General features: G+C 33.6%; 1 protein-coding gene across 2 annotated transcripts in view; it reads left to right on the top strand.

Moving 5' to 3' along the window:
* The window catches only part of LOC143244313 (unconventional myosin-XVIIIa-like), a 103,686-nt gene that overhangs the window by 13,542 nt on the left and 72,415 nt on the right, over positions 1-17,729 (top strand). For both annotated transcript variants that reach the window (XR_013025021.1, XM_076488747.1), the window contains exon 2: positions 1,902-1,953. Coding sequence is in view for 1 of the 2 variants with exons in the window: in XM_076488747.1 (XP_076344862.1) it covers positions 1,902-1,953 (52 nt within the window). In the remaining variant the exon portion in view is untranslated. The remainder of the gene's footprint in view (positions 1-1,901; positions 1,954-17,729) is intronic.

Here is a 17,729-nt window from a genome sequence, read left to right as displayed (position 1 = left end):
GTTGGACAAATCTAGAAGAATAGTCGACGGCAAAAACAAAACAAAAAACGACTACGCAGGTCAATGATATATTTCTTGTTTTCCTTATCTATTCTTTATTTATTATTATGAAAATAACTAAAAGTATAAAATGTAGAAACGTTTAGGCTAGACAAGATTCAACTAAATTATATAAGTAAACATTATGATGATAATAAAAATAATTTTTCCATAAGGTACACTCACTAGGACTAACAGCTCACTCCAGCACGAACTTTATGTAACTTTTGCTTCATGTTACCGCATATTTTGACACTTTTTATGGCTATAACTTTTAAAATCACGTCCAAAAGGCAATAAAAAACTTATTAACAGTTGTATAAGGTTAAGAACTTTTAAACTATTTAGTATAAAAATGCCGTTTTCTGCTACAATTTGAAGTAATTTTAGAAAAAAAATTATTTATATTGTTTTTTATGGTGGGAACGTGGTCGGTCAACTTGACCTAGTCTATATTGAGTAAAAATTGAACAAGTAACAGATAATATACAAAGAAGTTTTTGGAAAAAGTTGTTAAACTGATGGTCTGGATTGTCAGTAGAGTTCCCTCACTGCTTGGGGCCCTGGTGCAACTGCGCCACCGTAAATGTGGTCTTGGTGACCACAAGTCTCATAAATAATACTTTGCTAAAAATGTCTATTAACTAAAGAAGTAGCAGCGAAAATTTGAAGTCTATGTTCATAGTGTAGATGACTGATCCTCAGAGGTTCTAGTCTATTTTAAACTGAAATGCTAGGTTAGAGTGGTTGCACATATTAATCGTCATAAATATACTGTTACGTATTATAAATTATCTCGGCCTAGTTTCCGGTATATTATGTTACAGTTTTAAATAAACGGAAATTTGAATTTAGAAGTTAATTGAATGTTGATGTGTATGAAATGTATAATATTTGCCAACAGGAATGATGCACACAATTTTTTTTCTTATGACAAAGACTTTAATATACAAACAACAGTACAATTTTATAATAAAGTTTATTACCAATATTTACTACAAATAACGGTTTATATATAAGAATTTTACAAACTTACAAACTATACTGAATCTTCTATCTGGTCTGGAACTGAATATTTTATCGACGGTCAGCGAGCGAATTAATTCTGAATTGATGTTGTTACACTTCGCTTAAGTTAGCTAGCAGCCTATTCTTGGCTGCCTCACACTGCTTAATAGCTGACTTTTTACCAACGAAGATATTTAACGTCTTCGTACAAATACTAAGATCTGAAGTTAATTCACTGAAGCTGAACGCTTTGTTATGTTCGAAATCTATAAATGTTCCCGGCAAAATCTGTAGTTTTCCTATCAGTGAGCGTTAATTACAATTGTTACTTTCAAGTCTTATAGTATACTGACTGTAGCTGATCGACAACATTCTATTACTGCCTCTGCGTGTCCTACGATAGATAGCTGTTATACTCATCAGGCGAGATTCTAGAAAATTCACTTGGCAATAATATTTTAAGATATTGTTGACTCTTACACTGTAGAATCTTCTACAAATTTAGATAACAAGATAGACTTGCGCAATACGCATTTAACATTATACCTTACATGCATTTAGCTGAAACAAGCGTAGATGTTAAAATAAATGTATAACAATAAATCCGTTACAGCTTCTTAAATGACAACCCCTTTTCAATGAAAGATTCGATATCTAGAAGCTAACTTGGCCTACGTTCCGATTAGACATTATCGTGATCGCATAGTATTAAGACAAAGACAGACAATTTGCAACTTATAACAATTCGAGGTTTATAGACATTAATTTAATGAATGTTTAAATGATAATAATTTAGTATTTGTTAATCATGTTGTCTTAAACAATGCATAATGAGTGTACTTATTGTTTTTCAGAGAACAAAGGAACTGGAAATTTACAAAGAAAATGATGAGGGCGAAGAAGAGAGTAAGTTACTGTACAGATAAAAAGATCAGGTTCAATGTTACGTATATGTAAATTATATAACATATTTTTTTCCTCATGACGTTTTTCTTCTATGGTTTTAGCCTAATTCCTTGGCTTTTGTATGTTTTCCATAAAACACACACTTAACATAAATACAAGTAAACTGACTGGAATTTAACTTTACAAAGACAAATATAGTTGTGATCTGCATATATTCAATAACCATTTGAGTGTATAAAAACGTTTGTAAATAAGAAAATATATAACAAAGTAATGATCTTCGAGTAAAATGAAAAGCATCAATGTTAAACGTAAGGTTAGATGATGATTTATAAAGTGAAGATATTTTATTTATAAACGACGTAATTCATTATTAATACACATCGATTTTCAATTCAAATAGTGGAGGATGGTGGGGTCGGCGTGTCCTAGCGATTCGGGTGTTGGGTTGTAGATCCAATTGTTCAAGGGATGAGAAGTTATCCCACTGTACACGTTCAGTTGTGGTCGTGTTATACAAACAGTTACTTACACTATTCGGTTGAATGGGTGGAACAAATCCCTAGTAGCAGCAGATGCTGGCTGCCTTTCTTCCTGTCGCCATTCAGAATTAATAACAGCTGTACTTGGTTTATGGTATGGCCGTTTAACTCAATTGCGTATACGAAGTAATTCAGGTTTAAAAATATATTTGAAGAATGAATATAGTTATCAGTAGTTATGTCTAACTGTTTGAATACAATAAACATGCAAGTTTAAGAAAAGTATCATATTTAGTTACAACTATGTGACTGTCAGTTATCCTCGTACAATTGTACTTAAGTAACGAGACTGACTGCCTGTGTTTATGTTGCCCTTTCACACTTTCTTTTATATTTGATATTAAAAGCGCTACAAGAAAATAAAAATATGTTGTTGCTTTGAATTAAGCGCAAAGCTACACGAGTTATTTGTGCTCTGACCTCCAAGGGTATCTAAACTCGGATTTTAGCGTTGTAAATCTACAGACATGCCACTGTGCCACTGAGGGGTGGCGTATTTTTGTGTAGAGAGACTGAGCGATGGTATGAGCTAAAGCTTTTGTCTCATAGCTTTGTTTCATCTTCTATTATTAAAATGAAAAATGAGTAATTCCAGGATACACTCGATTGCTATTTTACAGGCAAAAACAACAAGGTAAACAATAGGGAGGCACTCGACTCGTAATTCGAGGGTCGCGGGTTCGAATTTCCGTCACACTAAACATGGTCGCCCTTTCAGCTATGGGGGCGTTATAATGTGATGGTCAATCCCACTATTCGTTGGAAAAAGAGTGGTCCAAGAATTGGCGGTGGGTGGTGATGACTAGCTGCCTTCCCTCTAGTCTTACACTACTAAATTAGGGACGGCTAGCGCAGATAGCCCTCGTGTAGCTTTGGTCGAAATTCAAAGCAAACAAACCAGAACCAAACAATAGGAAACACAAATAACAGGTGATGTGTTCAATCGGTACAGTGCACGAACGAAATGAAAGGTTTAACAATGTGTCTGTTATAATTTGTATGAATGTTAAAAACGTTAAAAAAAATATGTTGGATACCCTTACAACTGTTTATATGCAATTAATCTAGTATTGTAGACTATGTTTTAATGTCTGGTTTGGATGACAATAGCAAGAATGAATAACATGTGAAGCCTTGAAATTTCCCGAATGTTTACATATGAAGTAGGGTCACAGATTTTCTTGAGATTTATGAAAAAGTAAATTTGTAACATAAACACAGAACACTGAATATTTTTGCATTTCTGACGTAGATACGATAGGAAATTTAACAAATAAGTGACTATTTAGTTTTAATCGTGAATTTTGTTTATCACGTAGTTATCGTAAGTTATAAAGATAAAACGCGTTACTTTTCGTTAAAAGCTAGATTATGCATTATTTTTAACAAATAATCAAAAGTAACACAATTAACAAGAAACAATTACAAGATTTGTGTTAGGAGTAGTATTATTTTGGTGAAAATAAAATATAGAATGAACTTAATGGGCGTCTTCAAGACGCGAAAACTGATCGAAACTTTGACGGAAATAACCAAACGGTGGAAAGAAGAAAGAGGAGATAGAAAACTATGAAAAGAGAAAATTAAAAGAAGACCACGAAAAAAGAACTGCAAAATAAAAAAAGAAAAACAAAGCAACAAGAAAGTCTTAAAAGAAGGAAACAAAAAATTAAAATAATATCAAAAGGTAAGAGTACGGAATTTAAGAGAGTATAAGATTTTAAGAAGAATTGTGAATATTTTATTGAAGAAACTATTGAAGTACGGAGGGATTACAACGAGACTGAAGCAATACAAAGATATTATAGCAACAAAATCAAAGAAATACAAAATGACATTACAAATTTAAAAAGAAGTAAAAAAGACATAAGTGAAGTACAGAAGGGCATAATTAAAGTTTATAAAAACACTAAAAGATATATAAAATACAGGTTGTAACGGAAAAACTAACGAGTTAGAAAAGACAGTGTTAGGCGTATCAGTTTTAATTTTCCTAGCTGTAAAAAGGGATTTGATTGCTAGTTATAAAATTAGATGTTAGTATGCTGTCGTTTTATACGTGTATTAAAATTAATCAAGGGAGTTTACATTCCAGTTATTTAGATAGTGTTGTAGGATATGTTTTTAATATTTTACTTTAGACGTTTTGTACTGTTTGTTAGAGGGAGTTTTGACATGTCACAATGATGATGTGTAACAGTTACAAGTTTCCCGTGTGTCTAAATATGATGTGACTTAGATATAAATATAATTATAAAATTATAATATAAAAACACCAGATAATTATTACTGATGAAACAATCAGTGAGTTAACTAATCAGCGTGTTGACTAGTCAGTTAATAAGCCAGATCGACGTATATATTTTTGGCGCAGCATAGCGACACATAGAGCAGCTCTGAAACTGTTCTTTTTTTAAAACTACAAACATTTAGCTTATAGCTCCGTCATTTGTTGACCAATTTTAGATTTAATTACGGACTCAGGAGAGCAAACCCTTTCGATTGATATTTTGGCCATAGATTAATTTATGTTAATCCTACCTAAACGGAGTTGAGGGTAGACTGGTAGATATCCTAAATGAGTAATAAACTTGAATATGATACACACACGCCCCACACTTGTTATTGCTGGTGTACAAAAATATAGCCATTGAAAGGGGGTGGGGAAGGTCTTATAGCTCAATTTGCTCTAACCCTGCCTAAAAAACAAATTGTATGCTTCTGCTATAGATGAAACCCCATTGTTTAGTTTGTTCTGTAAATTCTAGGGGAAATTGAACAAGTGGCAATTTATTTTTATTTGTTATTTATACTTATTGTTTGGTTGTGGTTAATTCGTGAAGCCATGCAAGCTGAAAAACTTTCTGTTAAAGAAATAAAACGTTTTTCATTACATTAATTATCTTCATTTGAGAACTACACACTTACATTTCAAGAAATAATTGAGATTCATGACATTTTCTCAACTTTACCTTTAGAAAATTATGTTCTTTGAACGCCGATTCATATAAATAAACAACATTATAAAATCTGCTTTATTCATATAGGTTTGGTAATTGATAATACAACAATTTAATAGAATGGGTTAAGGGCATTGTAACATGACAGTAAATAACTGAACATATATATATATATATATATCACTTCTTTATTTCTACAACATATGAAAGTACATCTCATTCCTTATTTCTACAATACATAGAACAAACTTCCTTTATCTTATTTACACAATGTCAGATATGAAATAATGTTTAGTGTAGGTATTAGGTTGTCCTGAAATAAATATCGTTTTTGAACTGCGAAGTTTGGAAAAGTATAAATCAGTGTTGTAAAACATGCTTTAACAAAGTAAGCACCCTTTACTTCAACATACTTTTGCCAACGTGTAACGATTCTGTTTATGCGCCTGCTGTAGAAATCAGAGTTTCTGTGATAAGTGAACTTCCTGAAAGCTTCTTCTGCAGCTGCCTGGTTTTGAAAGCGTTTATTGTTCAAAAAGTTGTCAAAGTACTTGAAAAAATATAATTCTATAGGGAAAAGGTCTGAAGAATAAGATAGATGAGGCAGAACCTCGATTCTCAATTCGTTCAATTTCTTTAGCGTCATCCTTGACACGTGGGGACGAGTATTGTCATGAAGAAGAATAGGGCCTCTTCGATTGACCAGAGCTGGTTGTTTCTTGCGCAAATTTCGATGCATTTCGGTCAGATCTTGACAGTATTTTTCCGCTGTGATTATTTCCCTGGATTCAAAAAGTTGTAGCGAATGATGCTAACCGCAGTCCACCATACAGTCACCATGACCTTTCTTTGCTGACACTTGGGCTTTGGGAAATGCTTTGAGGCTGTTTTGCGATCGAGCCATTGTGCAGATCGTTTCCGATTGTCGTACAGTACAGAATCCACTTTTCATCGCATGTCACTATTCATTCAAGAAATGGATCATTTTGATTGTACCATAGCAGCGTAGAGTGGGTCTCATAACGCCGACTTTGTTGATCTTCAGTCAGCTCATGCAAAACCCACTTATCCAACTTTTTCGTCTTTCCAATCGCACTCAGGTGGTTGGCAATGCTCGATTTGCTTGTACCTAGCTTTTCTGCAAGCTCACGTACTGTTGTGTGAGGGTCTGTCTCAACTTCTTCTCTTAATGTGTTCCTAAAAGTGTTTTCATCTAAAAATGGCTTCTTTTCATGACCTTTTGGTCTTCAAGACTTTCATCTATATGTCGAAACCTTTGGAACCAACGCTGAACTGTACGTTCAGTAATAGATCCATGACCGAATATCTGGTTGATGTTCCGTATAGTTTCGGTAGCTTTTCGTACAAGTTTGACATCGTAGAGGAAAATCAGACGAAAGTTCTTCTTGTTCATGCTGCATTGGGAGTTGCGAAACTTACTCTGAAGAGAGTTGAAACAGCAGACATTTAAGACGCCTTGTAAACGACAAATGTTTTATTAAACCAACCAACGATAAGTTACTCAGTATTCAACTTCTAAATGTCATCGTGAGAATTCCGACATTTATTTTTGAACAACCTAGTATTATTAGTTTATTTAGTTTGTGAGTAAATATTTTATTATTACTCGATTTTTCATAGAAAGAGATTTAGAATTAATTATTTAATACAAATATGGCAAGTTTAGTTAAATAACTCAGTCATTGTACTATGATGTTGAGATTATCGAAACTCGCGTGAAATTTATTGTTATCGAGGGTATAGCGAGCAGACGGTTAAAGAATAATCGTAGAAATACCATGAAAGGAGAGGGGAAGTAAAATAATTACGAGAAGAAATTATGCCGAAGAAATGCTAAACGCAAAGTTAATCGTCGTAGGAGTAGAAAGCATAACGACTGATGCATTAGAGCGAGTCCAGTGGCGTTGAAAGAGACAAGAAGAATAGTTTATTTCGTCAAAAATAGTTTTATTGTAATAAAACAAGCCTCAATGGACTTTGTCAAATAGACAGACAATTCTCGCAAATACAAAGAACGAACAAGTAGAAGAAGACTATTCTAGAAGTATAAGATGTAACCGTGGTAATTTGACAGTAAACAGACCCTAATTCGGGTCGTTTGAGTTCATGTTCATATTTACTTTGACTTCTGCCTTTCGGGACGGGACCTGGCCGTTTCTCCGGTGCTGCCTTTGCCTCGGTCTAAGATAACATTAAGAGTGACCTCCTTCATCCAAAAAAAAAGAGTAAAAATTATTTAATAAATAAATAAATAAAACTAAACCTAATAACCTTTCACGAAAGGGGACGAAGAGGAACCACAACGTTCCTGAACACCCCAATTGGAGAGAGAATTCTTACGATTTCTATCTCTCTAAACTAAACCCCTGCCACGTTAGTTTGCGTTTCGGCAGTAAAGTAAATGAACTATACTCGGACGTTTTAGCGATAGTAATAGAGATGAATAGTTCGACTTCTCAACTGAAATTCTAAAACAAATGAATAGACTAGAGTAGACTTTTGAAAAGAAGAGAACTATATAGTTTTATGATGTGTTTATGATATTTATAGCGTAAAAAAGTTAATGTGCATACGTTCAATTAGTTCCGAATACGGGTAGAGCGAGTGCTGTTTACTAATTTTTTAATTTGTCGGCAACAGACAATTCCTGTAGAAGAATTCTTAGCCCAACACAGCCACGTACATACACTTACTATACATTTATTTTATATATGAAAAAAAAAACAACGTTTTTGACAGTTGGCGAACTACAATCAGAATTATGCAGTAGTAAACGTTGGAAGAAGACACCGGAAATAAGTAGATACTTCATTTTTTTTATTTTTAAACAATAAGAACTAGAGAGAGAAGAAGGATTTTTAAAAAAGGCAAAGAGAGAAAAAAAGAAGAAAATGAAGGGAAACTGGAAATAGATAATTAATAAGACCACAAACTGATAGAGAGATTAGGAATAGAGGGAGTAAGAGCACAAATTGAAATTGCAGAACTCTCCTCACTGTAGGAAAAATGACTGAAGAATAACATTGGAGTCAGAGCCAGCTGACCCAAGCTGCTCACATTTGATGAACAGAAAGATATCATGGATGCTTTTTGGAAATATATGAAAAATTCAGAACTGGGCAATTTGTCTCAGCCTACTTCTCACAAGAAAAGGCCTACAGATATATGCAAGCATGAAGTCAGAAGAAGCTATGGTTTATGAAAAATTAAAAGTGACTTTAATGAAACAATACGAACTTCATGAAGAAGGTTTTCGTTAAAAGTTCACAGGAGTCAAAACCGACACTGGAGAAGCATTATTCCAGTTTGTAGCACACCTGCAGCAATACTTCAGCAGATAGATTGACATGGCTAAGTGTCGAAATACTTTTGAAGGACTAGCAGTCCTGTTAATACGAGAGCAATTCATCATGACGTATTCAACTGACATGCTACTGTTCTTAAAGGAAAGTGCATCAAAAACTGTGGAAGAGATGATCAAGCTAGCAGAACAATGTGTGTGTTGAGGGTTCGAATCCATGTCACCGAACAAGTTGTAGTGTGGGGATCGTTGGTAAAAGAGTAGCCCCTGAGTTGGTAGTGGATGATGTTGCCCTCTCTCTAGTATACCGCTGCGAAATTAGGGAAGGCTTATGCTGATAACTCTCAAGGAGCTATGCACGAAATTTAAAACAAATCAAAGTATATTGGAAATTGTTGTTCTAATTGTAAAGAGTTATCTTGGATAAATAACGTACTTAATATGCACCTACTCGTGTCAATACTGTATTTGGAATGTCTTTTTCAATATTAAATTGTCAGTTGAAAGTAAGATATTGCATTTATAAATTCAGAGTTAATTTAATTATACTGTGAATAACATGAAATAGAAAAGAACAATTCCAACGGCTATATATATATTATATTAAACTATTTGTTCATGTTTTAAAAAGGAATATGCGCACACATAATCGACTCCCCCCCCCAAAACAACAAACAAACAACAACAGTGAAAACAGTGAGTCTTAGTGTAGGAATAAACAAGCAACGCACCGTGTATGACATTACTACCTCAAACACGAGGCTACACTTGAGATTGCTTACAAAGCTCGTGTTTCTAAACATGGACGTAAACAACTGCATGACGTGGTTCTGTTTGAAGAAAAAGCCACATATCAGCCTCTTCCGAAAACATGGGCAGTGGCAGTTAGTCATGAAATATATTCGTTAGAGGTTTACATACAACAGCCAAAAGACACTGAAGACACAGGTAGCAAGCACTGCGTGTACTATGTGCGTGTTTGTGTGTGGGGGAAGTGGTGATGTCTACAATAAAAACATTGTCGATGTGAAAAAACTTAAGTTTTAAAAAGTACAACCAACCTTGTACGCTGTAGACATCAGAAGCCAAGTTAGAAGAAACAATTCTTACTACCTTAGCTCATAGAACGTTTACAGTTGTTCCCGTTTGCTTGATGTTTCAGTTCTTTCTTCTAAACTTGTGTGTTTAGTTGCAGCAGACGAAAATAAAGTATCAAGTTGAAATATTTGCACGTCTTATAATAATAACAATATTAATGGTATTAATATCACTAATAAGAAAAGTAATAATGGATTACCATTTTGAATCAGTTCTTTCTTCTGACTTGACTCGTGCATCTGCCTTCAATTTACATGGTTAGGCAATTTTTGACATGTTTTTCTTTACAGTATTTTTTGTTACAGATACTGAAGACATTAACAATTAATCAAGTCTTATATGTCTTTAACTGCATTTTAATCAACGTCATTGTTGTTAAACTGTATAGGGAAAACACGTTACTACTGAAACTAAAAAAAAAAAAAATCTTACCTTGCTACTGGCAACTATAAGAAGGTTGAACAACGTAGCTTTATTATGAATGTGGTAAAATCTAGCATAATATCGTGAAGGAAGTTAACATCAGAAATGGTAGAAATCAATATATACATTACCAGAAAATTTAATTCGTGTCATATTTACTTAACGCATAAATGTTTTACACATTAAGCAAGCAGCATCGTTTGTTTTAGTTGAGCACAAAGCTGCTGTCGAAAGCAAGTTTCTAGAGTCGTATGTCTGCAAACATCCTGTTGTGCTGCTGAGAGAAGTTAACAAGCAATGAGTACAAGTTATATACCATATACTGGTATAATCATTAATAAACATAACTCAATTGAAATAAAAGTATCAACTAACCCCACCTCACGAGCTGCTTTGAAACTTATTGTAAATCTGGAACTCGTGCCATGACGACGACGTAAATAGTTTCACTGTTTATAATTTTCACACTATTTTATAGAACAACATTTATGAAATCATAGATTTTCTGAAAATCAGTTGTGACAAAATAAAATCGTTTTAGGTAATTTAGATCCAAATATGTCTGTATGCTACAAGACCCTAGTAGCATAAGGGTTAAAATGATTACAATTTAAATTTCGCTGCACGTGTAAGAAATTTTATTATTTACAAACCACAAACCTCATTATCTATACACATGAATGTTTTTGGAAAATTGCTAACGGCAGCTGTTTGTTATGACGATGGACACTTTCTTATATCAAAATTCAATTATTTTACATATTTCCTCTTTTTCTTTCATTTTACAAAATAATTTCAATACTTGTCACAAATCTCACCAAATTTATCTCAAGTTTTATAGACCAAGTTAGTAGCGATATAGATTTTCACTGGTTATTTGCATTTGTTAAAATATCAAATTCCGACAATTATTAAGTTTGTATTACTATTGTTGTAGTAGCTTTATCTGTAGTTTCTGTTTTTTATTTGAAATTTTTATTATGTGTAATAAAGATTATTATTTCATGCGTTTTGTTAATATAATTGTTTAACAATTATACTGAAAAACGTGCAAAATATCAAAAGTCTTTAGTTTAACTATAATATTTTTCAAAAAATTATTTCTTCGTAATCACCTAGTTTTTGTTTCTGGTATAGTTGTTTCATTTTAATGTCAGTTATTCCTTCTTTTTTTTTTTCAACAGTCCCGAGATGTACTGTTTATAGCAAATATCAACATCCCAGATAAAAACAAATTGAGCTGTATTAGTAGTTGTTTGCTTTACAGTTTGTAATGTGCAAACGTACTTTCTAAAGTGTGAGCTGATTAGTAATTGTTTGCTTTACAACGTAGTGAAATGTTCAAACGTACTTCATAAAACCTGAGCTGTGTTAATAATAGTTTGCTTCACACGTGGTGAAATGTGCAAATTATTTTCTAAAAACTTAGCTTATCGATAAAGTGAGTGTACTATGGTATATGGAGGGATTTATCGTAACATTTGATACTTTATTTAGATATAATAATAATTATCGCTTTTAACACCACTATAGTGCTGTTTATCTGTTATGTTGTTTGTCGGTCGTTAAGTAAAATGCTAGAGCAGGCGTGGTCCTGTTATTATCTTACCGTGATGCATATTGAAGGATCTGAAATTCAAGATGTGACGCTCTAAAAACACACTACACATTTATAGTTATAAAATGACAGCCATCCCTGTTATTCAGTTCCAAGAATTGGACAAAGTCTTTTTGGTGCGTGCTGCAGGCTGGTTTTCTTTCTTCTATTTAGTGGTTCGTAATTATAAACAAGAGCAATCAGAGAAATTGAATATCCTCACCCCTCTACTACTTTTCAAGATTACATGCTTACAATATTACAATTTAATATTGGATAACATTAAATTTCACCTTTCAAATATCGTAAATCCTTCTCAGATTCAGAATGATCAACGATCTGGATTATGTTTTGTAGTGTGATGAGGAGTCTCAACTTTAATATTCCCCTTAAATTTGGTACAAACCTGATCACGCTTTACACAGTTACTAACCACAAACCGCGAAAATTCCCTGTCTCCTCATTATAATAAATTCTTCAAAGTGATTCAGATCCGTGGAAAATTTGGGGAAGACTATTCCGTACTGTATCTCAAGACGGCGAGTACGAGTATTAAAACTTTTATTAAAATAAAGTAGAAAACAACGTTAATCTGAAAATGACCTAAGAAGCTCGAGTCGTTGTTTTCTGCTTTATTTTAATGACAGTTGTAATATCCATTCCAGCCGTCTTAAGATATATTTTTATTTTAAGTTGGTTTCTCGTCACCAGAGACTATCCCATACTGACTTCCCTTGTGTGAATTTAAGGAAGTTGTCCCCTACTGACTTCTCGTCTTGTGTGAATTTGGAAAGGACTATCTCTTACTGACTTCTCGTCTTGTGTGAATTTGGGAAGGACTATCTCTTACTGACTTCTCATCTTGTGTGAACTTGGGAAGGACTATTTCTTACTGACTTCTCGTCTTGTGTGAATTTGGGAAGGACTATCTCTTACTGACTTCCCGTCTTGTGTGAATTTAGGAAGGTTGTTCCCTACCGACTGTCCCTCTTCTAAAAATTGTTCGTGTACATCAGTCTATCAATTTTCAAGATACGCACGCGGGAAAATAGACAGACACACAGGGATCCGATTGCAATACCCTCTCCCTCTGGGTATACGGTAAAACTATATCTGAACCATAGGGATATTTGGCGTGGCTATCTATTTGACATACGTATCTACGTATAAGTTTTAAAAATTATTGTTCAAATTATTTTTAAATTAATTTTTAAAATATGAAACGCCCAGTAATAAGCTCATTAGTACCAGTAGCATAAGGACCACACTTATATGTTTATTGTCTAGCTTATTTTTTGTTATGGCGTTGGAAGGATAAGTAGTCAACAAAAATCTTCATATCTACATTTTGTGTTCCTAAATTCGTCAATTTTAGCTTGGCATGGCCAAGCGTGTTAAGGCGTGCGACTCGTAATCTGATGGTCGCGGGTTCGCATCCCGGTCGCGCCAAACATGCTCGCCCTTTCAGCCGTGGGGGCGTTATAATGTGACGGTCAATCCCACTATTTGTTGGTAAAAGAGTAACCCAAGAGTTGGCGGTGGGTGGTGATGACTAGCTGCCTTCCCTCTAGTCTTACACTGCTAAATTAGGGACGGCTAGCACAGATAGTCCTCGAGTAGCTTTGTGCGAAATTCCAAAACAAACATGTGGTACATAATATTCGTCTGTTTGATATGTACGAATTTAATAGCTATAATTATTTTGGCGATATATAAAAACGATAAAGAAAGAGCGTCTGTTGTTTAATATGTTTATAGTTAACATTTTTTTTTATAACTGACTAAATTGAGTGTGGATTTATCCTGCACATTTATCCATCCACATCAGCTCATGCTCCGTAATTATACATATCAAACAAAGTTTAGTTTTCAGTTTTTAGTTTTCAGTGATGTAGGAAGCAGGTGGTAGTGTTCACTTTTCAATCTGTCTGAGTAAAAATGAATCAATATTAGTAAAACTGATCGCAGAAAAGCATGACAGTATGTAAAACTTAATCCAGAACCTAGAACTTCCAGGGCCCAGAGACGAACCGTGTATCACGATCATAATGGTAAACAGTCCCTTGCTTTACTCGGTCAAGTAAACATTACCTTTACTTTTTGTTTGACTCCTACGCCTCTGCGGAGGGAACACCTGCAACATCTTGATTATACGTTTCATTTGACCTATCAGTACTTTTCATGTTGTAATTACTACATGCAGTGGCGTATTTAGGTAGGAGCTAGAGGTGGCTCAGCCCCAGGACCCATGATCTTAATGGAGGCTCATCGATAATTTTATTCTATGTAAAATTACATGAGATATAGTACCCACACAACCTTAAATCCGCCACTGACCACATACAGAGGAATTAGCCGTTTGCAAATACCCAGTACAATATTTTAGGTTTGTCTATTACAACATTCTTAAAAGTAGCTGATCGTAGCACTTTCTACCAACAAATGAACAAGTTAGTTAAGGATAATGAAACGTCTTCGTTGTTGCCAAGTTATCTGTAGGGAATGCGAACGCCAACTATCTGAATGTTATAATAGACTTATTCTCTTGCTTTAAATAGACGTTACATTGGTAGAATAGTAAGGTTTAGCAATATCTGTTTCTGAACAGTACGTCACTTAACCTCAGAACACCTCGTCCTCCTTTCGGGCACTAGCAGTAAACAGAACGATAACAAATATGTACGTTACTGAACAGTCTTCACATATATTTCTTTATTCAATTCTCCATTTTGTGTAAGTGATAAAAGTAAAAAATCCAAAATAACTGTTCACAGAAACTTGAATATTTTATTACTCTTACTAAATTTAATCATAAAACTACACAAATCTGACATTTTTCCAAATGCGCAAAGTAATTCAGTAACTTAGTTTAAAGATAGGAGGTAAAAGTGCAGTACGTTTAAAACTACTGGGAAAATGAAGCAAAATTTTATTTTGGGGTTAAACTATATCGTTATTTTCAAATAACATTCCAAGAATAAGAAGTTAACGTTATTGAAATATTTTCTTCAGCGATATAACAGTATGACAGCTTTAGTTGAGATTTTTCGAAAACTTTTTTTTTTATCGGTTGCAGCATAGTTTCTCGTGACGTGTGACTTAAGTCTCTTTTTGCTGTTGAGTGTTTGTGTTTTCTAATAGCAAAGCCACATCGGGCTATCTGTTATGCTGTTGCGTAACTACGTGTTTTTTCATGACAACATTTTGTCATTAGATAACTCCGTAACTGCTCTCATTAATGCATAATCATTTATATAAATAATCAAGCTAACGGAAAATATTTATATCTGTAGGATATTGCTTAGAATTCTGACCTCACCAACACAATGTATGCGATATAGTCTTACGAAAATATGGATTAGAATAGTCTACTTTAAAAATATTTTATAGGTGAAAACGAGTGAGATCTAAAATAATACTAGCTAACATACTTTAAACACCAATAGAGACTTATTACGATTTTACTCTTCAAAATTATCTTTCAAAACAAATTATCTTTCTACAATAACACAAATCAAAATTTTCTAAGCTTCTGTTAATTATAAAATAAAATAGTTTACTTATTCATAAGTTGTGTTGAATATGCAGAGAGTGAGAGCTATAACTGAGCATTTCACCTTCGAATTAGACTTTAAAAATTCCAACACTTATCATTCTCTGTGATTGTATAATCAAGAATCAAGTAATACTGACCTAGATGAGGTTCTAAAAAGACCGAGAAAATCATTAATTATATACAGGGTGTTCGGAAAGTCACTGTGCAGTTTTGTCTGTTAATAAATATATACAAGTGCACAGTGACTTTTCGAACACCTTGTACTTGAATAAGGTACAACCTACCTACTTGGTCCTTCTACTATAACTTGTCAGCGTTTCAACCATTGGAAATAAAATTAGAGAACTTTCAAATTTCGCATTTTAAATATTTTATCGCAAAATGTTTAAATAATAGTAGTATATTTAACTGAATGCTGTCTTGACGAAAGTCTATTAAGATTTGTATTATGAAAATTTTATATTTGTATACAAATATTTCAAAAAGTACAAAAATGCGTGTATCGATGGTTTACTCATTACTAATAATCATTCCATATTTCTTAAGTTAAAAATGTACTTACGCAACAATATAATATGTAAATGAAATAACTTTTTAAATTAGGCTTAAGTGCATCTTTATACACAGCCATATATATATATACAGTGTACACACTCCAAATTGTCTAGATATTTGTACAATGCTATAGTAATAAAATGTTTTAGGTTTTTCTTGTTTTAACCTTATACAATAATCATATTTGATAGTAGTATCAGAGTACTGTACGAGAATTGTAGATTCTCTTAAACATTACAATCTATAATTCTATAGTTGTCTTTAAACAAGTTTTAAATTTAAATCGTGTTATATACTTATAAAAATTGAGATAATCAACACTGTTCCTTTCTAAACGAAGTTTTAATATTTAAGAATGTTCTTTTATTTCAGTCTTTGGCAACACTAGTGATTAAAATTCAATGTTTGTGTAATATTTTTATTTTATTTTTACGCATATGAGTATTTAACGTTTTTAAAAAATAGAATGCAACTGCAAGTTTTCAAAGGCTCAACGCGAACAGGTTTTTAAGTAATTCATCTCTCTACCAGTAGCTCAGCGATATATTTGAAATTTAATAACTCTATAATTCGAAGCTCGATCTACGCAGTTAACACAACGTAAATAGACTGCTGTGACTATTTGTGCTGTATTTCATTTTTGTTTTTCGAGCCGAGATATCTTCACGAAAAACTGAACAACTTTCTAAAGCAATTCTGTAATTTGAAAATAAATATATTCGTTACTATATATGTTGGCATGAACATCAGTCGACAATGTTTCTTTAAACTGTGATATTTTCTGCTAGTCAAAATACATTAGGCCATAAATATTGTAAATAAAATCTGGCTGTGACGAATTGCTTGGTTTAACCTGCTTGAGCTTTGTTTGAGCAGTTCTACTTGTAATTATTCAGTGTCTTGTAATACTTACGTATTCAAAAAGCTGCATGTATCACACAATATTAAGTTTAAGGTTATAAAAGTTGCATAACCTATTGAAAACTTTAGAACTTTTTTATTGATCAGTTTTCATTTTATTTTTAGTTTAAAACTTTTATTCAGTGACACACAATGTAAACTCGTACTACAATAATATAACAGTCATCTCAGCTGATATTTTAAATCAGGGGTTCCCAACCGGTGGGTCGCGACCCCCCAAGGGGTCGCGAAGCCTTGGCAGGGGAGTCGCGTAGCCTTGTTAGAAGTAGCTTGGGATAACATTAATTTTATTTCACCAATTACATTTTCATGCTCTTACATTTATTTTGTTTCGGTGCAAAGCAAAACGTGTGCTACGTTAGTTCAATGTCATTAGGCGATATTATGGTTGTATGTATGCGTGCCTGTGTGAATGTGTATGTGTCTGCAACTGTATGTATGTGTGTACTAGTGAGTAGCGAGTATGTGAGTGCACACGCATGTACGTATGATTGTGTGTCTGTTTAGCTGTGATTAAGTGTGTGTGTGCTCGCTGTCGACACGTGAGTCACATGTCCGTTGCTGATTGGTGGATGACGAATCGCGCGACTGGCCACGCTCCCTTCCCTCCCAATACTTACCCCATCATTACTCTACCTGCACCCCCACAAGTGGTCAGTGTAAGATATACAGTTGCCAAAGCGTTCATTATTCAACATTTTTATTTTATTTTAACAAGGAGATAAGTAAGCAGCAGAGGTGAGTTGTTTCCATGGCTAAACGGCGCAGATACTCAGAATGCTACCTCAACATTGGCTTCACC

This window comes from Tachypleus tridentatus, chromosome 2, assembly GCF_004210375.1.
Source record: "Tachypleus tridentatus isolate NWPU-2018 chromosome 2, ASM421037v1, whole genome shotgun sequence".
NCBI classification, from domain to species: Eukaryota; Metazoa; Arthropoda; class Merostomata; order Xiphosura; family Limulidae; genus Tachypleus; species Tachypleus tridentatus.
Note: the sequence above shows the minus strand (reverse complement) of the source record. Positions and strands in the feature narration are given on the sequence as shown.